Source organism: Daucus carota, chromosome 3 (genome assembly GCF_001625215.2).
Source record: "Daucus carota subsp. sativus chromosome 3, DH1 v3.0, whole genome shotgun sequence".
In the NCBI taxonomy this organism is placed as follows: domain Eukaryota; kingdom Viridiplantae; phylum Streptophyta; class Magnoliopsida; order Apiales; family Apiaceae; genus Daucus; species Daucus carota.
The window spans coordinates 63,871,775-63,894,781 of record NC_030383.2 but is presented as its reverse complement, the minus strand read 5'-3'; the positions used below and the strand labels follow the sequence as shown (position 1 = coordinate 63,894,781).

Below are 23,007 nucleotides of genomic sequence, written 5' to 3'. Positions count from 1 at the left end.
CTCATCACATTATCCCGTCATTCTTCATCTAAGTGAACTTAGACTTGTGTTTAGTTCGGGTGAAAGATTCTAGAGAGAATGAATTTTGTTATGGACGATAGTTAAGAAATTTCATTCCTTCCTCCATTCCATTCCATACATCATGTGCTAGAGATCACATCTTCGATTTGAGATGGAATGCGCTATCCTCTCTTACCCCACTTTCTTCTAAAATCTCATCGTAGTAATTTTGCATTCACTTAATTTCTTTTTCAAAATTTCCCTCTTATCTCTACTAATTTCAAGTAGTTTTACTCGTTCCATTCCATTCTATTCTTCCCAACCAAACATAGCATTAAAATTCATTGGATTGTATTCTAATTGGATTGTATGTACTTTTGTTATTTATGTAGGTCATGTAAGGTGTGACATTAAGGACGTATTCAACTCGGATTTTGAGGATTTTTAATAAATATATTAGAATCGTCAAATAGAATTTAAATTATCAAGAAAATTTTTATGGTATTCAAAGACGGATGGAATTTTTGACTTTATGAAATGATATGTAGATTAGATTTACCGTAACAGTATTATGTTGTTTTGCATACATTTTTCAGTATATACTACTGTTGTATATATTATTGTGTACTTGTGTTTAAACACTTCATTTTCGAGGGAACTGGCACTCCGGATGATTCTGCTGTCTTTCCTTGTCTAAGCAATAATCATACACCACATTCGTCTCTCTAAACCTCTGATGCATCATCTGTTCACGCGGGCTGAGATCTTTCTGTGAATTCCATGGGAGGTCAGGTGATAGGCATTCTTGATTCATACTTGTGTTCTGTGATGCACAACCATCTATGCCGAATCTTCTGTAACTAGTAATGAATGGTCCTTGGTTCCAGTCCACAGTTCCAGCCCAGTCTGCTAACCATACGCTAGCCTCAGTATGCATCGGGTTTGAGATATAATTCAATCCCTTGTCCTTGTAGTTCTTGAATACTCTTAATTGGAACTTTATCAACATAAAACCTGCACCAGAATTAAAATATCAGAATCCAGTTTTTATCAGTACAGGAGCCTTGTGTAGTGAATAGAAACTACGAGTACTAAAAAATACTCATTATGTCGCACTTCTTTTGTCGCGTTTGACTTTTTGTGGTTGAATTAACCAAACTTTGATCGGTAATGAGTAATGATTATTACATGATCTTTAAAAATCGAATACATCTTAAAGGAGAATAAATGTAGATTTTAGTTATATACTTTTATAATTTTTTTAATTTGTTTAATATATGTAAATTTTAGTCAATTTGACCACGAAAAGACAAATTAAACAAAAGAATTGCGACGGAGGGATCGAGTATAAAAATATAACAAGGAGGATGAACTTACACAACCATATATGGGTTCCAGAGAATCTCATAAATATGGAAGCCCTTTCGAGGATCAAACCAGAGGTGATACCTTTCTTCTCTATTCCCCGAATCACCTGCAAATATATTCGTCTGCAAACCGCCAGCAACGAATTCAAAGTCGATTTCATCATGACTTCCCGGGTTATAACTATCTGGAGCTGAAGTCAGCTGCATGCCAATAAATCACTAGTATTAGTAATTAAAACGATCAATATGCACCTATAACCAAAAAAAAAAAACTTATTATCACTCGAATAAAAACATACGTAGAAGCTTATTATGATTCCCGAAGTATTAACCTCTGGTAATTTCATCCTAATACCAAATCTTCCAGAGCCATAATCAGAAATTGATCTGAATCCACCCCCTGCCATGCAACAACAAATTTAGCCATGCAGAAAAATATCGAATAATATTCAATGTAGCACAAACAGGCATATATTTTGTCGAACCTCCAGAGTACTGATCCAGCAGTAGTTGCACTCCCTTATCGTTGTCAACACGAGTAATATGATTCAATCCCCATAACGAAAAATAATTCTGATCGAAGCTAACATCATCCTCGGGAACTCCCTTAACACAGCTAGCAAAGACAAGAAGAGAAAAGCCAAAGATTTCGAGAAAATGTGAAGCCATTGTAGTAAGAGTAATGGATGTCTGAATGCATGAGTTCAAGAAGCAAACATGTGTGTTTATATAGAGCATATAGGATAATGAGGGTAATATTTGACAAGATAACCGCGTGTAAGAAGATAGATGTTACCATCATCTTTAATCTTGTTATAGATAATGATCAGCTGAATAGAAGACGGAAACTTGAAAAAATAGCAATATTAGAGGATGAAATTTACTATTTACGTTGGCACATTGATTTTTTAAGGAAAGTTGAAAAAAGATATGAACATGAGAGATGTAATTTTGTCTAATGATACGTGCACACTTTGTTATCCCTGTACATTACTGTACTCATCGGTTTGGCAATTAATTAGTCATTTTGATTATCGAATCAAATTAATTATTTTGACAAAAATTATATTTTTTTTTACTTTTTTTTGATAATTTAGACTTATTATATGTTTTACAATTATAAATTAATTATTTTGGCATCAGTAATAGTATATGATTTCGAGAAAGCTAAGAGCAAATATGCCCCACCGCAACTAAAATGCTTGTGATTATTTCAACTTTTTTAACCTGTATAGTACTCTATTTGTATTTTGTACGAAAGAATTGAGATAGGTATGTGTCACTTCAGTAGTTTAAATGAGATGATGAGGTGAATGTCACATCCCCATCATCTACAAAATATATTTGGTATAACTCCATTGTTACCAAGATTGCACGACACAGAACCCGTTTAATTGAGTTTAAAATTATAATTTATGAATTAACATGATTTAATATGATAAGTTGGGAGTAAAAAATATTTGTTTGAGTAATTTTGGTTTGTTAATAACTTATGAGTTATTAGAAATGTAATAATAAAAATAAAAGTGATTTACGGGTAAATCATGATTTATGGATAATTTTTTATCGGAACACCATTGAAAAAAATTGAGTCACTGAAAAAGTACTTCAAACTGTCTTCTGACTATAAATCAATTTTCAGCTTATTTGTGAGCTAATTTCTGAATTTAAGTTTGTTTCTCTCTTATTAATTCACAGACATCTTTCAAATTAAAACGAGAAATAGCTTTAATTTTCGCATCATAAATCATTTTGTAGCTTTAATCAGGTGGGATATGAGGGAGAAGACACTCAGGGTGATGCTGTTGTCTTGCCTTGTCTAAGCAATAATCATACACCACATTCTTCTTCCTGAATTCTTGATGCATTATTTGTTCTCGCGGGCTGAGATCTTTCTGCACATTCCATGGAAGGCCTGGTGACAGACATTTTGGATCGATACTTGTGCTCTGTGATACGCAACCATCTATACCAAATCTTCTGTAGCTACTAATGAATGGTGCTTCCTTCCAGTTCACAGGTCCAGCCCAGGGTGCTGACCATATGGTTGCTTGGATGTTCATCGGGTTCGAAATGTAATTCACTCCCTTGTCTTTGTAGTTCTTGAATACACGAACCGGAACTCCATCAACATAAAACCTGCAACAAATTAATATATCAGAAAAATCAGGTTTTATGGGTAGAGAACCAGTCTATCTAAAACCTTAACGTGTGTGAAAGGCCCCAAATGAATCTTATTGTCATATTTCAACAATCCCTTCACTCGAAATCCCATTTTTTGGGGCCAAACCTTAGGTCTGATATAATGTTGAGATCTAAAATTTTAAAATGTTAGAGGAAGACCCCAAATGGATCTTATGTCATATTTCAAGAAGAACGTTCTGGCACAGGAGTGTTGTGTAACGGGTCCGAAGTAGTACTATTAAACTTACACAACAAGATACTGGTTCCAGAGGATTTCGTAAAGGTGGAAGTCCTTTCTAGGGTCAAACCAAAGCTGATACCTCTCTTCTCTACCCCCAGAATCATCTGCAAATACATTCGTCTGCAGAAGTGTACTACTACCAATGAATTCGAAGTCGAGTTCGTCATGATTTCCTGGTTGACTACCAACTGGGGCTGAAGTCAACTGAATGCCAACTCATATTTAGTAAGATTATCAAGACAATATATATTAGCCAAATGCAGACATACTTTAAACGGAGAAAAAACATACATAGAAGCTTGTTACAATTCCAGACGTATTTTTATCCGGTAATTTCATCCTCATGCCAAATCTTCCAGAACCATAATCCGAGATTGATCTAAAACCAGTTCCTGTCATTCAAATTTCATTATACAGTTGAACCTCGGATTAAACTAATATCACGGCCATCGCAGGATTATATAGAGATTCTTTATTTATCGAGTTTAAAAATACACTGTCGTTATTATGTACCTGAGGACTGATCCAATAGTAGTTGCACTTCTGTGCCATTGTAAAGACGAGTGATATGATTATTTGCCCATAGGGGAACATAGTTTTGATCAAAGTTAACATCATCCTCGTATACTCCATTGACAAAACTAGCAAAAACAAGAGAAAAGCCAAAGATTATGATAAAATGTGAAGACATTGTATTGAAAAACATGGAATTTTGAATGTGCAGTGGGATGCAGTGCAGCCTGCGACAAAAAAGAAAAATTAGATACAAGATGAGTGGTTGAATGATAGTTTGGTATTATATATCAAGATGAATGTATTTGTTTAAATTGATTGCTTTTAAAATTGACAACTCGGTAAAATCTTGCGTTACAAGGGTGCTGTTAGTATTTGTGAACTTGATCGCTTTTAAAAGTGACAACTCGTAAAATCCAGTTACCTCGTGATGGTAGTGTTTTATAATAAATTTAGCTGGCATTGATACTTATTTTTTTAAAGTTAACTATATCTTTGTCTATGATTTTCCGAATCTGCCACCGTATATATGGTAGGATATATAGATAAACAAAGAATTTACGTAAATTTTATAATTTATGTATAGAGACGAATCTGCACCGCATATATGGTAGGATATATAGATAAATAAAGTATTTACATAAATTTTATAATTTATGTATAGAGTATAAGAGTGTACGGTAGCATTTTCAATTCACAATAATAATGATTAAGGATTTCTAAGACTATTAGGTTCCAAAATAGTAATGATTAAGATTTTTAGCACTATAAGATGGATGGGCGGATCTTTAATTTAATATTTTTGAAGAACAACGTAAACTTTTTGAATATACTCTTATAACGATTAAGGATTTCTAACATTATTAAGTTCCAAAATAATAATGATTAAGAAGATGGATCGACAGATCTATAATTTAATATATTTGGAGAATCACGTAAACTTTCTGAATGTACTCTTAAATTTCACAATACTGTATTACGAGGATATTTCATATTTTTCTAGAAATTTAATAAAAAAATATTTAAATAATTTTTATGCGAACACGCCGGTGCTTATTAGACTCTTCTGTAAAAATCATTGGTACCGTTTCGCGTAACTTAAAAGAAATGTTTATTGTTTATAAATGAGAATTTAATTATAAGTGAAAATTAATTTTTACCTTATGTATTGGAATAAACTTTTTGATGGTTACAACTTATTTGGTATAAAAATTACTAAAATAATAACAAATTAATATAGATTATATTTTAAAGTGGTCTTCTACATCTTTGTAAAATCAAAAATAAAAATAAATCACAGGGAGAAAAAGTTAAGATTTTCACTTCTTAGATCCTGACTTATGAATCGGGAATTGAATTATAAATTCGTTACACAAACTTATGAAATTCAACCAAACACCCCAATTATCTTTATATATAATTCCTGGTTTGAATTGCAAGAAGAACAATACGCTGAAACCCACAAATAAGGGAACTCAAACCATATCCAACAGGACCAACATCATGTACACATCCCCAAAAAAACAAGTTCGAAGGATAGAATCCGAAATTTGAAATTGTCACCCCTCAAAAAAAAACCATTAATCAGCATGATCACGAAATAAATAATTATATTTTGATTTTTCCAAGTGTTCGGATATTGTTTTTATAAAGTATTTGTGTTCGGATATATAACACTTTTTGGTCGGATCCAGTGGTTATTATTGGCAAAATTCGTGAAGAATTGCCGATTAATACATTTAAATATGTAATATTCCTTCCGTCCGTCCTCCTGAGTTGTATACATTGGAGGACGGGGACGCGGCATGAACTTTAATGCTCCTGTAAATAGTTGTGTAATTTATTTTTAAAATTTTCTTTTTGTGAATTAAAGTTTAGATGTTATATTTTTATTCAGAAAAGAAAAATCTCAAAAATAAGTTACGAAACTATATAGAGCATTGAAATGCTGTCGAGCAGTTGAAAAGCATAAGTTTAACCCTAATTCTCTCTAGTCTAGCCTCTCTCTTGTCGTAGCCGCCGGGGGCTTCCATCGGTTTTCACCGGTGGAAAGCCCCGAATCACTTGATTGTTTTGTTTTTCTTCCTAGTTTTTGAATAATACATCTTCCCGGGAAATTTTGATCTAAAACCATCGGAGATTTCGCTGTCTCTCTTCCAAGCGGGTGAGTTTTAGCCCGATTTCTCTTGTTTTTGTGGTTCTGCTCCGGATCTGTTCTCGGGAGAATTCTTAGATCTAAAACCATCGGAGATTTCGTTGTCATTCTTCTCTGTTTCAAGCGGGTGGATTTTCAGTCCGATTTCTCTTGTTTCTGTGGTTTTGCTTCAGATCTAAGGTTGTTTTCTCTCCCTGGTGAGAGTTTTGTTTTTCGCTTCTTAATTGTAAGCGGGGTTTTGATTTGGTGATGAGAGTTTGTATGGAATCGCCGTTTTGGTCGATAGCTCAAACGATAGCTCTGTCAGGGCATGATGAAGAGGGTACCAGTAATTCAACGAGGATGCATGAAGCGGGTACTTGTATTTGTATATATATTTTCTTCAAAATATCGTTTAACTGTCTCTTTACGAGAACAGACGATTGCAAATCACTGTTTGTTCGACTCGATCATTGGTGTAGATGCCGTATGGCTTTTTATTATTAGATTAACACCTTTGTTTCAAAAAAAAAAATGGGACAGAGGGAGTAGCTGTTATGACAATAAAAAAGAAGATTCTACAGCCTCCTGTTATGACAATAAAAAAGAAGATTCTACAGCCTCTGGAATCGTTCCCAGAAAATGTCACTCAATGCTGGTGTAGTTTCTGTTCATGAGTTGATTACTGGGTGGAGGAACGGAGATGAGAAAAAGAAGCAGCTCATTGTTTCTTTTGCCTGGATAATTTCAACGAAACAACAATTAAGGTTTTAGCGAAGAAACTTACTGCTATTGCTAGCATCGGTTATTAGGTAAGGTGTAGGGTTGAGTCCCGACGGTCCCGCAACGAGCGCAAGTGAGGATGACATCAAGTCATCATGCCCCTGAGGCCCTGACACACGCTGAACAGACTGCCATTGATAAGCTAGAGGAAGGTGAGGATGACATCAAGTCATCATGCCCCTGAGGCCCTGACACACGCGCTACAATGGCGGGGACAAAGGGCCGCGATCCCGCGAGAATGAGCTAACTCCGAAAACCCGACACACGTGCTACAATGACCGGGACAAAGGGCCCGATCCTGCAACAGTGACCTGACTCCAAAAACCCGACACACGTTCTACAATGATCGAGACAAAGGGCCGTGATCCCGCGAGGGTGAGCTGACTCCAAAATCCATTATTGAATGACTATTATGAGTTATGTGAAGCAAGTACATAAACTTTGCTGTTAAAAATTTGGTTCAGGGTCCAAAGAAATGGGAAGCCACACCGATGGGGCAACCGAATCGAATGATGATGCTTTACTAGCCAGACAAGGGTGGGCTGACGTTGGTGTAGTTGCCAGAGACTCTCAAGTAAAGGTGCTATTAGCAGCAACAAGAAAAAGACGTACCTCGTGGCCAGTAGAAATCGCTGAGTACTGTAAACTTTGATATGGCTATCGTCTTGAATGTCTTTATGGTCTTGACAATATCATTGCGGGATCTTTCACCTATCAAAATTTATGAAATACTTATCTGATATGATATCGACTCGGTCTTGGAGGAAATCCTGTCGCTGATAAATATCATTTGGTCGCGTTCTCAAGGAGATGGAAACGTTGCTGCTCAAGTGCTCATCACTTAGCTAGAAATCTGGAACAATGCATTTAGAGTAAAACGAAGTTTCAAAAAGTCATTACCCTGCTGAAATCTCCTCTCGTGTACTTGAGGATAATATAGCACTCAAATTCAAACTTTGCATCACTCAAATTTAACAAGGTGCCGGTATCATTTGTATCATGGAAATTGAACATGAGAATCAGAATAAAATTTTTAAACAAAGATGTATTATTAAAATCATTCCCGTTTACCAGGTCCAAATATCATGATCCAAAGGTCATCTTAAGCACTGACATAACTTACATAAACTTAATATACCAAGAGCAAATTCAAACTTGATATGCTCCATGCAATAAATATAGATTCACTCACAAAAACACAACATTAGAGTGATTAATACTTAAATTCCATATCATGGCACACACACAATACTTATCTCTTGTCGAACATCAGAACCCTTAAAACAACTACATAGTTCAGGAAAAGAAGTAGTTGTAGGTCGAACCCATGTATTGTAAACACAGTTCCCTCAAAGTGCTAATAGGTAGCAGCTAGAGTGATGCTTCCTCCAGTTTGATGCAGCATGGCATCAATCTCATCTCCGTCTTCCATTTCAAGCTATCAAACAAAAGAGATCAAGTCAAGTAGTTATATGATTGTAAGTACTTGATCAGATACTGAAGCTGACTTCTTTACGTAAATCACATTGAAAAAGAGGTGCAATGAAAATGAAAGTCAACTGAAAGAAAAAATATATACAATGCTTCTGTTGCTTCATGAGATATAATGTGAATTTGAATACAAGAATATTCTGAAATTTAGAGTGAACTAATTTTATCAAAAAATTGTACATAATACATGCCAAAAAACTTACGAAAACTTTCAAAGTCTTGTTCAAATTGCTGAAACAATTATAAATTGACAATTATTACCTCGTCAGGAGTTTGCTCTGCTCGGAGACGACGCCCGTCAAAAAGGAATGCAATTGAATTCAACTCCACAGACTGTCGATCACAATAAGCAGTCATGAGCTTGCGTAGCTGTGTGCTGCGTTTGATTCGAAAAAATACTTCATTGCCATCCTACAGGCAAAGAAAATCATTAAGCTGTGAAATGTTACTACTATACTAATATAAAACCAGAACTCTGGGTCAAAGTCAGTACTTAATAGCACTTCACACAGCTATCTGTTGACCTTACAGCCAGATTGATGGACAACCGTTCTTAGACTCTTGTATCATCTGAATATATTACAAAATACAATTTTAATTTTAACAGAATCCCGGTTTCAATCTTTATAGTCCATGTTTCAGATTCTCAATATTGGACGATCAAAAAGAGAACTATTTTTCACCCTTAATTTATAAAAGAGCAAGAAAAATAATATTCATCTTAGATATGAAAAACTGTCCAAATACATCCCTAGTGAGTGGTGATCATCGGGACCAACAAAATGATTCATCTAATCAAGGTTATTAACCAATTGAGTAGTAATTTATGAAGGTTAGCTTTACTGATTACTACTACAGCTACTAATAATGTTTGTCAGCAAAACCAGAGACTTGCACATGTCCATAACAACTCAACTCTCACTCTCATATCTCCTATATATGCAACACCCATTCAGATATCAAGATTGAATGTAAACACATATATAAACAACCCTCTCACTGGAAAAGCTGCTATAGTAGCCCATTTAAACTGCTACAGTAGCCCAGCATGTAAACAGATATTAAAAATATATTTATTTGCTCATCTAGAGATTGAATATTATATTAGCAAAACTTAAAAAGTTTGAATATTATTAGTAAGAAAAAGTAAAATAAGATTGAATTTGACAACCCTGTCAGTAGCAAAATCGCTATTGAAAAAAAAACCCCAATCATACCAATCACCAGCCAAACCATACTAAATTTTTCAGTAAAAAATAAGGATTGATCATAACTGCTACAGAAACAAGCAGAAAAACCATTCGCTTTAAAATTAAAAATTGCATCAAGTAGGCGGTTCAAAAAATGAATAAGATCGAATTTTTCAAAAGCAAGTGTAGACATGACCTCGAATATTATTCACATCCAACATCTACACAGATACGCAGACATTTACCAGCAAAAAGATTTAACTTTTATTTAACAAACACAATAAAAATTTGGATTTATCAAAATAAAAAACATTGCAAAAGTAAGTGTACCTACAAGATTCAATCACACCCGACATGTACCCAGATATACAAACATATAGATAGCAACCCATTTAATAAATTAGATTAATACTCTACAAAAACAGATAATTTAGTTCAAGAAACAATTGCAAAACCATGTGTACTTGTGTAGCTGTTACAAGAATCAATCACACCCAGCATGTAAGCAGATATACATATACAGACACATAGATAGCTACCCATATAAAGATGAATGAATTTTTTACTCAAAAAACTAATAGAAACAAGTGTAAAAAATTACAACAATCAAGAATCAATCACACCCAACATCTAAACAGTCACAAACATAAATATAAAAAACCATTTAAACATCAGATTTTTAACTGCAAAAAACAGAAAAGATAAAAAAAATTTCAACAAAAATGCAAAATCAAGTGTAAAAATAACAAGAATCACTCACACCCAGCATATAAACAGAATTACAAACATAAATTCAGCAACCCATTTCAAGATTAAATTTTTAACCATCAAAAACAAAAAAGATTGAATTTTTAATCAAGAAATGCAAATATTACCTGACCCTTGACCTTAAGATTAATGTGCTGATCCATGGGCTTCTTCTCTTCTTCTTGCCCAACACCTCCTTCACTTCCGGCTGTAGCAGACATTTTTCAAAGCCCAATTGATTCTTTGCTCTACTAGGGTTTTGAATTTTCCCCAAATTTAAGTGAATAATTTGCTGGTTTATTTATTTTTTGTGATATAGTGGGGGAGGATCGGAGGAAGTGGGGGACGTTAAGAGAAAATAAAGTGGATTTGAATTTTGTTTTGGGGTCCGGGTTGTGATCCGGTGAGATCAGCGGCTGGGATTGATGGGTTGTAGTTTGGTCCAGTACTGACTGATGGGCCTCGTAGGGATGACTCACAACTATTGTAATGGATTGATGGAATAATCTTGTGGGCTATGAATTTGTTCGGTGTTTATTAGGACTGTAATCTCGGATTCGCGTGCCTTCAGCTCAGGGGTGTCAATATGGAATCGACCCGAAATCCGACCCGACCCAACTCATAACCTGATTTTTTGAGACAAAATCTGAAAATGACTGGAACATCATCTGATTGATCTGAAATGACCCGAAATTAGAATTTCATTTCTAAAACCTTCAATTTTCAATTTTATTCAATTTTAAGTAATTTTAACTTGACCCGAAATCGACCTGATTGCTGACACGAACACGCCCCATTAGAGCATCTCCAACCATCTAAAGCCCTTGGCTAAAAAGTGAGTTGGCTTACTTAAAATAAAAAAATTTAGCCAACAGCTCCAAAAACTCAACTCCAACCATGCTCACCTGTTGTCTATAAATTTAGCCAACCTCCTATGGATGGCTAAATTTGTCGAACCTCTATAGGTCTGTAAGAAAATATGTAGAAAGATTGTACATCATTTATTACCATATTGAACTGATATATTCTATTTTAACAATTTAAAATATTAATAACATACTATTTTTAAATTATAGCCAACCAATATAGCCAGTACCATTGAAGCAAAATGTCTTACAGGTTCAGCAAATTTTACATAATGTCTTAGAGCATCTCCAACGGCGTTGGCTATAATCATTGGCTAAATGAGACCTGTAAAACATTATGTAAAATTTGCTGAACCTATAAGACATTTTGCTTTAATGGTATTGGCTATATTGGTTGGTTATAATTTAAAAATAGTATGTTATTGATATTTTAGATTGTTAAAATAGAATATATCAGTTCAATATGGTAATAAATGATGTGCAATCAACCTACAGATTTCTTACAGACCTGTAGAGGTTCGACAAATTTAGCCATCCACAGGAGGTTGGCTAAAATTATAGACAACAGCTCCATATGGTTGGAGTAGGGGTGGCAGTTTCGGGTAACGGGTCGTGTTCGTGTCAGTAATCGGGTCAATTTCGAGTCGATTTCGGGTCAAGCTAAAATCACTTAAAATTGAATAAAACTGAAAATTGAAGTTATTAGAAACGAAATTGGAATTTCGGGTCATGTCGGGTCCATTTCGTGTCAAAACGGGTGATTTTCGGGTCACTTTCGGGTTTTGTCTCAGTAAATCGGGTTACGGGTTTGGGTCGGGTTCGGGTCGAGTTCGGGTCGTGTCTGATATTGTCAGCCCTAGGTTGGAGTATGTGTTTTTCGAGCTGTTGGCTAAATTTTTTTATTTTTGGTATGCCAACTCACTTTTTAGCTAATGGTTTTGAATGGTTGGAGATGCTCTTACAGGTCCAATTTAGCCAACGATTATAGCCAACGCCGTTGGAGATGCTCTTACTCGTTACCCGAAAACTCATTCGATAATATCATTTAATATGACCCGATTCAATTTGAACTCATATCCAAGTCGAATTCGGATAAATTTTCATATTCGTCTAACTAAATTAGTCAGCTCGACACGAATTTATGAAATTAAATAAGTCAAGTTCGTGTAGAGATTTAATCTCAATTAAATGTAAAATTAAACAAACCAATTTGACTGAATCGTTAATACCTACTTATTTAGTTAAACAAGCCGACTCGATTCGACTCGTAAAACTAAACGAGCGAGTACTTACCTTTAGAATTAATATGCCAGATCATGTAATTTCACATTTTTAATCAAAACTAGAAAATTTATGAATTATCAATAACTTGAGCATTCGATAATAATAAAAGTTTGATGGGGTTGAGGGCACTCATAGCAACACCCTGAGATTACAAACTTGTCATTTTAACTTTATATTTTATATTATTTCAAAATTTTAGAGGAGTATTTAAAAGATGTGTCGAAAGCGGAGTGGTTTAAAGTTTAAAAAAAATATTTAGACTCTCTCTAATTTGCACCAACTCCTTATTTTATTATTATTATTGAAATTGAACCGCAAAGAATCTTTGAAAATGAGTTCCAAGATCAGTTATTCTAGGATTGTCTTTACATCAGCCAATCATAAAAAAAATGGTCCACTTTGACTAGCTCTCTGTGATTTAAGTACAACTAAACCGCAAAGCCTGCCGGAATAAACTAGGTTCCAAAGGTCTTGATAAAATTTGGTGAATTCAAATTAGTCAAGGCATGGATAGCATGATCAATGCTTATCACCATTGTTTTTTTTTAACAATGCACGCAGAGTTGAGTTCCCGGGACAACAGAAAATAAACCCCACCAGTTGAAATATCCAATCGTTTACTGCTTATCACCATTATATATTTTTTACTAAATAGTTCTTTTTATCAGGAATATTATGATTCAATGATTCGGGTTCATACATGTGTTTATATTTATATGGTTCGATTAAGAAAATGTGTATTTCAATTTAAATTTATTAAACGTTTTCTTGTCAGAATGACTAGCAAAGGTTGGAGTTTCTTGCCTTGTCTGTGAAATGGCCAAACACAACAGCTAAACGTAAACAGGATTTGCCGGCAATTAGAATATCAATGATTTTATTATCTGTTCTATTTTTTTCGTCTTTCACTGGAAAAAGTTAGAAATCATCCAGCAGTCAATTTTCTTAGTTTTATACTGATAAATTCAACTCCGGCTGAATCGATTCTTGATTCGATTTTTATAGACATATTTTATACTGATAGTAAAAAATAATAACACTAATAATAATAAACTATATAGTTTATAAGCTAGTATATTATTAAATATAAATTATTGATTTCACATGAAGTTTCTCTTTTCAAATTTCAATAGACTTTTATATACGTAATTTTTGAAGTTATACAAACTTAGATAATCAACAACCGTCTTTTTGAAATATCAGTCGTTTAATTTTTTTGACACATATTTCTAAGTCTGAGTGCATAATTAAAATTTTTAATGCTACTCGATCAGAGCGTAAGCTAGTGATGCTTTCAGTCAATGGACTCTCGCCATCTAGGCTGCTGTATTCCACCGTTTTATTTAGCAGCACGACGTTTGTATTGTTCTCCCACAACCTCATTTTCACGGTTTAGACTGCTCCCGTTTCGCTCCGCTACTACGGCAATCGTTTTTGCTTCATATGTGTAGAAAATAAAACAGACCTATATTAGGGCTGTAATTCGAGTCGGGCGGCTCGCGAGCTCGCCCGGCTCGAACTCGTTTAAGTGGGCTCGGCTCGACTCGACTCGTTAAACGAGCCGAGTTCGGGCAAAGGTTTCGGCTCGTTTAATTAAACGAGCCGGCTCGACTCGACTCGTGAAATTAAACGAGCCGAGTTCGGGTAGAGGTTTGGGCTCGATTAAGTGTAAGATTATACGAGCTGGCTCGCTCGACTCGTTAAAACCGGCTCGTTTAGCTCGCTCGACTCGTTAAAACCGGCTCGTTTAGCTAAACGAGCCGGCTCGACTCGACTCGTGAAATTAACCGAGTCGAGTTCGGGCAAAGATTTAAGCTCGATTAGTTAACCGAGCCGGCTCGACTCGACTCGATTAAACTTGGCTCGAATTAGGCTCGGCTCGAAACTCGCCCGGCTCGGCTCGAATGAAAGCCCTAACCTATATTGTAAAAGAGTAAACTGATTCTTACTCATTCAAGTTGAAATTCAAATCGGGAAGTGAGATCTCATTGGTACCAGAAATTGCAACACAACTAGAACCAGTCCACAAATTACAAACTGCATGCTTCAAAACAACAAATCTTGAATTTATAATCATCTTAAAATCACTATACAAATCGAAAACAAAGAATCTGATCAGAAAATATCAAGAATTTCCAAGATTTTAGTATTACAAAGAGGACAATTTCCCCTCTTGACCCAAAGCTCCCTTGAACACAACCTACAAAATGTATGACCACAAGGGATAAAAGCTGACCCTTTATCCCTCACCATGCAAACACAACACCCACCGCCATGCACTTCTCCGGCACCACCAACACCTCCCTCGACGTCTTCATCCTCCTCTGTCACATCATCATTCGGTATAAAACTCGTCTCGAACCCGATTTCCATTTCGGTCTCGAGTAATGCCATCAATGACAACCTCGCCGGCCCTTCTTCTCCGCCGTCCTCCGGCACCGTCGCCGCCGTAACCTCCGGCGTGACGTCATTTTCCGGCAACCTAGTATCAATATTCCGGCCGGTTCCGCTCAAATTCTCCGGCATTCCACCCCGACCCATGATCATTCTACTAGTCAATATTGTATTATTGATTGCAACGTCGGAGATGAGCATACGACTGGCCGAGCACCAGGCGGCGCCGCCGCGCCGGAGCCGGAGCTTCTCCCTGAATCCCTTCCATTTCTTCCTGCTATTCCCACCGGACTCCTGCTGTAAAACATCAAGCAACGTCGGAAAATCCGTCTTGTCAGCGTCGATCACAGAGCCCAAAGTCTGGCCGGAAATCGAATTCCGGCGATGATCATCGCCGGAATCCTCTTCTTGCCTCAAACGCAGTAATTCACCTAGATGGTTTGATGGGCCACCTCTATTTCCCATCAAAACAACAAAAACAAATCACACAAGTGTGTGAAATCAGAAAAAAAATGGAGAAAAATCAAGAAAATGAAGCTGCAGTTCTTGATTCTTCATGTAAGTATAGGTTAGTTTAGTAAAAGTGTAGAACATAGCAAGAGCATTGGATGCTTGAGAGAGATTGACTTTTGCTTTATGCTTTTTTGCGCATGTAATGAACAAGTGAGATAATTATGAGGATGGAGAAAAGACAAGTTATAAATTTGCAAAGGAGAAAAGAGAGCACAGTGGGGCTGGATAAGGTGGGCAACGAGATTTGTTTATGTGGTCGGCTAAAATGCGAAAGAAAAAGAAGTTTTTGTTCGACATTGACAGCTCATTGCTCGATAAATGAATATTCGACAAACAATGAATTTAGTTAACATATATTTCTAGATAAAGAGTATTTATTGAATCTTATTGGTGGGTTTTGCTTGTAATTTTAGATAATAATCTGAACAATTTTAGTTTTTGATATTTATTTTTGTTTTATCAATAACAGGGACATTCTATGTTTATAGAGTGATAATCCGACTTAATTGATGTAAACACGAAATATGGATTAATTGAGTTGATCGAATGATTAATTGAATAATAAAAGATTTAATTAGTTCATCGAGATAAATAAAATGGAAAAAAATGAAAACACAAGGACATTGTATTTTTTGAGTCACCGGAGGCTGATTAGAAAGGTTCTAAGTACAGTGTACAACTCTAAACAGGAGGTTCTGTCTAAAGTTGTACTAATACTTCTTGAATTAAGTACAAGAAAGAAGATTCTTTTAGCTGTGATTGATATTTAAGAAAATTAATTATAAATATAGCTTTCAATTCTTTTGTTGTGTAGAAACAGCAGGGCAAGCTTTACTTTAAGAAAGCCGTTCTGAGAAAGAACAGGTCTCATATGATTATACAGTCATGCACAAAGCCGGCCGAGATGGAAGAAAGCTTAGTCGAACTCAGTTTTTGGGGTCTAATTTTAAATTTTTATATTAGATGTTCAAAACATCAGATTTCCGCCTATAGTCAGAATCACCCGATTTATGCACATTAAAAGTTAAATTCATCGAGGCTTATAAGCTATGGCAACGAATTAATCAAGATTGTTGCATATTAAAGGCGATCATAAAATAAGCAACACTTTTAAAGAATGCATGTTGATAAAACATATTTAAAAGGAAGAACACTTCAATAACAGGCTGTCAACATAAAGGAACTTCATAGCTGAAGGCTGAAGTTGCAGCACTGCTACTAATTAGAGCTCCGGACTGAAGTTGCCGTCTGGCTGGGCTTCAGTAATGACTTCATTGAAGAAGTTCATCTACCACCACACAAAGATTTGATCACTTTCTCCTTCAGACCTTCAACTGGTTCAATAAAACAATAGGGTTTGTGGTGTCAAGTTTCAACCCCATCAATAGAAACAAAACCTCGTGTGGTAATGGTCGTGAAAATCAGGAATTAGAACTAATTGGCTGACCTGCCGATTCAGGATTATCGGAGATTTTTTCGATAAAACGTGGATTTTTAGTCAAATCAGAGTGTAATCGATAAATCAAAATATTTTTAAGAATTAATTGGATATTAATCGGGAATTTATCAGAGATTTCAATAAATCGGGATATTTAGAACATTATATATGGTTCATTAAACTTTTCATCATATAGCCTGTAATGAGAGATGGCAGCTAGTCTAGACTAAACGTTTTCGAGTAGCATATATTCATCGGAAGAAAAATGCTACTAGATGAGAGAGACCGGGAATGAGTTAATTTTCCGGTAAATGACTTGCATATGCATTCAATAATTATGTGCCCAGCCCCATGAAGGACAAGGTACATTGTTTAATTCCGTGAATTTCAAATACACAGGGTAGCACTTCAATCAAATTCGTGTTTGAAACATTTAAAATTTGCAGCAATCACTCTTATTTAACTACTTCAGATTATTTTCGAATTAAATGATATCTGGATTCGTACTTTTCCCGCCCATTGTAGTTGCAGCTTGATCATGCCTTTCATGCTCCGTCTCCAGACTCCAGCTGCAGATGGAGTTTCTATTTTGTGCTCGATATAAAGGGTAGCTAGTGGAAGAAAGTAACGAGTACTTGAATATAAACTATATTTGGAATAAAGGATCGACCAAGAGTTTGAACAGAAAAATAGACCAATTTGATTAAAAAAAAAAAAACCTTTTCAGCGGAAAATCGTCAGATTCCTGATCTTATCAAGTGCGAGGCCATAACATTTTTAAACCGATAAAGTCTTGAGGCCTCTGCCAAACCAGAACTCTGATACTACTATGTTAAGAATCAATCCATCAAAAATCTTAAGGTGTTGGAGAAATATAAACTATATTTGGAATAAAGGATCGACCAAGAGTTTGAACAGAAAAATAGACCAATTTGATATAAAAAAAAAAAAAACTTTTTCAGCGGAAAATCGTCAGATTCCTGATCTTATCAAGTGCGAGGCCATAACATTTCTAAACCGATAAAGTCTTGAGGCCTCTGCCAAACCAGAACTCTGATACTACCATGTTGAGAATCAATCCATCAAAAATCTTAAGGTGTTGGAGAAATACCCAAATAGATCTTATGTTATATTTGAACACATATTGTGCCTTGCACAGACTATAATATCACTACTGTTCTCACTTTTCGCTGGAGAAAACTGTATCAAGGCTCTTTTAATCAGAATCTGTTGGACAGAATTACACTCATCAGCAAAGGAATACAATGTCAACACAGAGTATAGATGACTATGAAGTTATGAACAATACTTAAAACCGCGCATCGGAATGAACTAATGCAAATCAGACTCCCCTGATTACAAGACACTTGCAGGTTTCTTGAATTGACTAGGTTAAGGAATTAGAGTACACAGACGATAGATAAATAAAATTGGACCAACAAATTAACCCTGTAATTAAATGGTACTTATCAGTTATCAACCTATATATTGACAAGTTCTCCTCCAGGTTTCAGCAATATAATTTCACCTCTTTTAATAGTACTATTACCGGTATTACCTTTATTACCCACCTACCAATTTGAAGGAAGTTAGTTATGCATCATTTTCCTTCCACCTCATTACATGTACCGATGTACGTGAGTTATCTTGCATGCATCACCAATGTAAGTCATGCTGCATACTGTCTTTTACTAACCTTATAGTACAGGCACTGCAGCTCTTTCTTTTGGTACTCAACCTGTCACGGCTAGTTTTTTATATTTGGAATGGAGACCACATATTTCAAAGCTCTGTTTAATAAATTATTTTAATGTTTTCTTAAATTTTATTCAGAAAAGATATTTTTTTAAAAAAATTATGAACTTATATATCTTGAAATACGTGTAAAGCCGTGAGAAGAAAAAAACGTAACGAAATGAGTGGGACGGATGGAGTATCAAAATTCACACATTCAAAATGAGTGGTGTAAGTTTAAGATTATGACTTGTAGCTCGTAATTATTCTAATGATTTGTGATTTAAATGTCTTTTGAGTAATTTTGTATTATAAGTAGATATGAGTTATTACGTATACAATGATAAAGAAAAATATGATAATGTGTTTATCTGCATGATATAAGATGAGTAGTTTATGGACTTATAATTTTGAGCCACTTTTTAAAGTTTAGTAAGTTAATGGCATATTACACAAATATATTTTACCTTGATTTAAAAGTAAAAGATACTTCAAAACCCTAGTATCAAAGGGTGAGAAAAAAATCGAATAAATCCGAAAGCAGAATCGAAACTGCTAAAAACTGAATTATATAAAACTAAATCGAAATCGAAATTCAAATTTAAAAATCGAACCAAAAATCGATTATTCGGTTCCAATTATAGGTGAGAACAATCCGAAAATTCTGAACCAATCCGATTTTAAAGCTAATCAAAATATTTGTATTTTCATACTATGGATACTTGTAGATTTGAGAAATCAAAAAATAAAGAGTGATGATAAACAAGAGAAGATATGTGATGAGACTGATTACAAGAAGATCCTGTTATGTTTCGTGATTATGGGGTCGTTTGAGTAAGTTTAAAATAAGTGCTTTTTACTTAAAATAAATAAGTGTAGTAGAAATTAGAAACAAGTTAAGACTTATAAGTGACTAAAGTGTTTGGTAAGTAAGTAGAAACTCTGAAAGAAAAGCTAGCATTCCTAGCTTTTTATAAGTGATTTTTGACTTTCTACACAAACAGTACGAAATAAGTGCTTCTAACTTATAAACGAAGCCGGCTTTTAAGCCGTTGCCAAACAGCCCCTATGTTTGGAAACCAGATCAGTTTAATGCGGTGAGCCTCGTGGCTGATCTTCTAACTCCTTCAGCCTTTTGGTTTCATTTTGGGCCTCATGCTTCTGAATGAATTAGCAAAGTCCTGCAAACAGTGATTCTAATGCACACTTGCGACCTCTGTCTATTTTAGGTTGATTTTCATACCTTTGAGGAAAAATAGATTTTTTTGCCATCTAACTTATTGTTTGTTTAGAAATTTGCCACCGACTTATAATTTATTTTTTTTGTCACTAATATTAGGTTCGGATTATTTTTTGTCACTGACGTTATGTTCGGATTTGATTATTAACATTATATTATTCTTTTTAGCATTATTGAAACACAATGGTAGTCCGCAATATTATGATTATCTAATGTGTGTCTATATCTTTATATGTAGTACTCCATATGTGCCTGGGGTAGTTTACCTTGGAGGACGAGATTTTGACACGTATTTTAAGACTACTATAAGATTTAGTTTCATAAATTATATTAATATTTTTCTAAATAAAAGTTATGATTGTCTGTTGTCTATATTATATATTGTTTCATAAAAATCAAGGTTAGATGTCATATACAATTATTTAAATTATTGTACAAAAATAAGGACGAATACTATAAAGAAAGTAGACAATAGACAATTATAGAATTTCTTAACCTTGATTTGTGGTTTATATGATATCTAAATTGGTGATTGAACTCCACAAAAATATAGTATCACTTGACTCGATTTTGCTTGCGAATCGATTGTATATGATAAATTGTTTGAAGTCATTGATTTCAAATTGATGATTTAATGAATCTTTAAAATTCTAATAATAATTATTCCCGATTTTACCGCTCATTTAGTTATTACTCCATCCGTCTTCCTATTTTTTTATAGTTCTTTTTCACTGCCTGGCACGTATTTTAAGGTTCTTACTTCTTATAAAACATAGTTTCAAAATTTAATTTTGAAATTTTCTTTTTTATGTATAAAATTTCAAATGTTAAATTTTTATTCAGAAAAGAATTAAAATAATTTATGAAATAAATCTTTTAACAGTCTTAGAATACGTGTCAAACTCTCGTCCCCGTGATAAACTATCTAGTGGACATATGAAGTACTATATACAAAGATATAGATATATATATATATATATATCAGATCTTCATAATATATTGTAGACTATGAATATATTTTTTAAGGGAAAATAGTTTTTTTTGCCACCCAACTTATTGTTTGTTTAGAAATTTGCCACCAAATTATAAATTTTTTCTTTTTTGTCAAAATCGATAATAAAATTTCAGTTGAGATTTTTAATTTTTAAAATCGAAGACACATATTATTGTTGAGATTACGATTTTATCTAAAAAACACATCAAACCGGCATCCCCTCTCTCCTAGCGGTACCTAAGGCACAGCTAAGCTAACATGTTCACAGGTGTCTTTTGGTGGATCACTTTTTATATTTGCACAAATTTCCTCGAAACTAGGCTACATATAAATTAACACGGATAATCGTAAATGAAAAATAATATATATAAAGTATAAAGCAAAAATGAGAGAGACATATGAAACATTATTTTATAAAATCTAAAAATATTATTAATTTGAAACTATTATAATTATCTTTTATCAAATTCTAAAGAAGAATATAAAACTAAGACCAAATATTCTCATATTTTAAGTAACTTTAATTAAATATTATTAGATTATTGAATAATTTTAAATTCCGCTTCATCATAACAATTTTTCAAAAATATTTTATAATTCTTATGAAATACTTTTAAATTTGATGTAGTTATTCAATAAACATGATATGTCGGAGCATATTCCATGGAGTCGGCTATAATCGTTGGCTAAATTGAACATGTAAGACATTATGTAAAATTTAGGGCTTTTTTTATTCATAACCACGTTTTCAATCTTATTTCCAAAAATACTACCTTATCCAATCTTATTTTCAAAAATACTACCTTCTCTAAAATATTTTCAAAAATACTATGGTTGCATATGCAACTATATATGCAACTACAAATCCTGATTTCAAGTTCCAGATTTCAAATGTCATTTTCGACCTCATCTTTGGGATCGATATATATATATGTATATATATATATATATATATATATATATATATATATACATATATATATATATCGACTCCAAAGATGAGGTCGAAAATGACATTTGAAATCTGAAACTTGAAATCAGGATTTGTAGTTGCATATATGGTTGCATATGCAACCACCGTATTTTTGGAAAATATTTTCAAAAAGGTAGTATTTTTGAAAATATTTTAGAGATTTGAAAATAAGATTGGATAAGGTAGTATTTTTGAAAATAAGATTGAAAAAACAATATACAAGATAATTCCCCATAAATTTATTGAACTTCATTCAATAATATTGGCTATATTGGTCGGTTATAATTTAAAAATATTACGTTACTCCCACCGTCCCTTTTTAGTTGTCACATTTCTATTTTTATTGGTAAAATTGTTTATTTTTTTTACCAAAGTTTATAAGTCATGTTTATATTATTTTTAAAAACTGAAAATTACTTATTAAAGTAGATTAAAAGTTATTTTCGGTGACATATTTTTTTATTTTATTAATTGATAAAATATTAATAAATTTCAGTCAAAATTTGGTCAATTTGACTGATCAAAAGTGAAAAGTGACAACTAAAAAGAGATGGAGAGATTGTTATAAATGGAATATATCAGTTTAATATAGTAATAAATGAAATGTAATCTTCATAGTTCGACAAATACAACTATCCATAAAATGTTTGGCTAAATTTATTGACAAGAGGTATGTATGGTGGTAGAATTGGAGCGTGATTTTTTAAAGAGATTAGTCATATATTTTATTTTTATTATGCCAATTCAATTTTTAACTGATAAATAAATGATCTCCATGGTTGGAGATGCTCACAATATTTTTATATGTTCCGATTAATAAGATTATCTAAGATACATAAATCCCTTGAATCTAAAATAAGAAATCTGGAAACATACTTATGCCAATTACAATTCAAAAAACAATCACAATCTTTCTTCTTA

General features: G+C 33.8%; 4 protein-coding genes across 4 annotated transcripts; all 4 read right to left on the bottom strand.

Annotated features, from left to right (window-relative positions):
* Window positions 1-563: 563 nt before the first annotated feature.
* LOC108213893 (putative xyloglucan endotransglucosylase/hydrolase protein 1) lies at window positions 564-2,077 on the bottom strand. The gene is made up of 4 exons (XM_017385678.2): window positions 1,853-2,077; window positions 1,667-1,767; window positions 1,378-1,568; window positions 564-1,014 (listed from the first exon to the last, which is right to left on the bottom strand). The coding sequence occupies exons 1-4, from the start codon at window positions 2,034-2,036 to the stop codon at window positions 927-929; spliced, it is 564 nt and encodes a 187-aa protein (XP_017241167.1). The 5' UTR covers window positions 2,037-2,077; the 3' UTR covers window positions 564-926.
* Window positions 2,078-3,110: 1,033 nt separating this feature from the next.
* LOC108212982 (putative xyloglucan endotransglucosylase/hydrolase protein 1) lies at window positions 3,111-4,830 on the bottom strand. Its single transcript, XM_064088734.1, has 4 exons — window positions 4,306-4,830; window positions 4,080-4,184; window positions 3,800-3,980; window positions 3,111-3,506 (listed from the first exon to the last, which is right to left on the bottom strand). Exons 1-4 carry the CDS (start codon window positions 4,496-4,498, stop codon window positions 3,128-3,130), a joined length of 858 nt encoding a protein of 285 aa, XP_063944804.1. The 5' UTR covers window positions 4,499-4,830; the 3' UTR covers window positions 3,111-3,127.
* A 3,417-nt stretch (window positions 4,831-8,247) lies between these two features.
* LOC108210962 (small ubiquitin-related modifier 1) lies at window positions 8,248-11,047 on the bottom strand. Its single transcript, XM_017382424.2, has 3 exons — window positions 10,779-11,047; window positions 8,975-9,124; window positions 8,248-8,660 (listed from the first exon to the last, which is right to left on the bottom strand). The coding sequence occupies exons 1-3, from the start codon at window positions 10,869-10,871 to the stop codon at window positions 8,580-8,582; spliced, it is 324 nt and encodes a 107-aa protein (XP_017237913.1). The 5' UTR covers window positions 10,872-11,047; the 3' UTR covers window positions 8,248-8,579.
* Window positions 11,048-14,842: 3,795 nt separating this feature from the next.
* On the bottom strand, window positions 14,843-15,938 carry LOC108211664 (uncharacterized). The gene has a single exon (XM_017383320.2). The coding sequence runs from the start codon at window positions 15,657-15,659 to the stop codon at window positions 14,916-14,918; it is 744 nt and encodes a 247-aa protein (XP_017238809.1). The 5' UTR covers window positions 15,660-15,938; the 3' UTR covers window positions 14,843-14,915.
* Between the last annotated feature and the right edge of the window lie 7,069 nt (window positions 15,939-23,007).

Excerpts from the sequence above, each read along its gene's own strand:
- LOC108210962 (XM_017382424.2), bottom strand. The coding sequence starts at position 10,871 with ATGTCTGCTACAGCCGGAAGTGAAGGAGGTGTTGGGCAAGAAGAAGAG. Across the intron at positions 9,125-10,778 it reads ATCTTAAGGTCAAGGGTCAG|GATGGCAATGAAGTATTTTT; the intron begins GTAATATTTGCA and ends CTTTGCCTGTAG. Across the intron at positions 8,661-8,974 it reads CAGAGCAAACTCCTGACGAG|CTTGAAATGGAAGACGGAGA; the intron begins GTAATAATTGTC and ends TTTGTTTGATAG.
- LOC108211664 (XM_017383320.2), bottom strand. The coding sequence starts at position 15,659 with ATGGGAAATAGAGGTGGCCCATCAAACCATCTAGGTGAATTACTGCGT.
- LOC108213893 (XM_017385678.2), bottom strand. The coding sequence starts at position 2,036 with ATGGCTTCACATTTTCTCGAAATCTTTGGCTTTTCTCTTCTTGTCTTT. Across the intron at positions 1,569-1,666 it reads GAATCATAATAAGCTTCTAC|CTGACTTCAGCTCCAGATAG; the intron begins GTATGTTTTTAT and ends ATTGGCATGCAG. Across the intron at positions 1,015-1,377 it reads TGGAACCCATATATGGTTGT|GTTTTATGTTGATAAAGTTC; the intron begins GTAAGTTCATCC and ends ATTCTGGTGCAG.
- LOC108212982 (XM_064088734.1), bottom strand. The coding sequence starts at position 4,498 with ATGTTTTTCAATACAATGTCTTCACATTTTATCATAATCTTTGGCTTT. Across the intron at positions 3,981-4,079 it reads TGTAACAAGCTTCTATGTAT|TTGGTAGTCAACCAGGAAAT; the intron begins GTTTTTTCTCCG and ends CTTCAGCCCCAG. Across the intron at positions 3,507-3,799 it reads TGGAACCAGTATCTTGTTGT|GTTTTATGTTGATGGAGTTC; the intron begins GTAAGTTTAATA and ends AATTTGTTGCAG.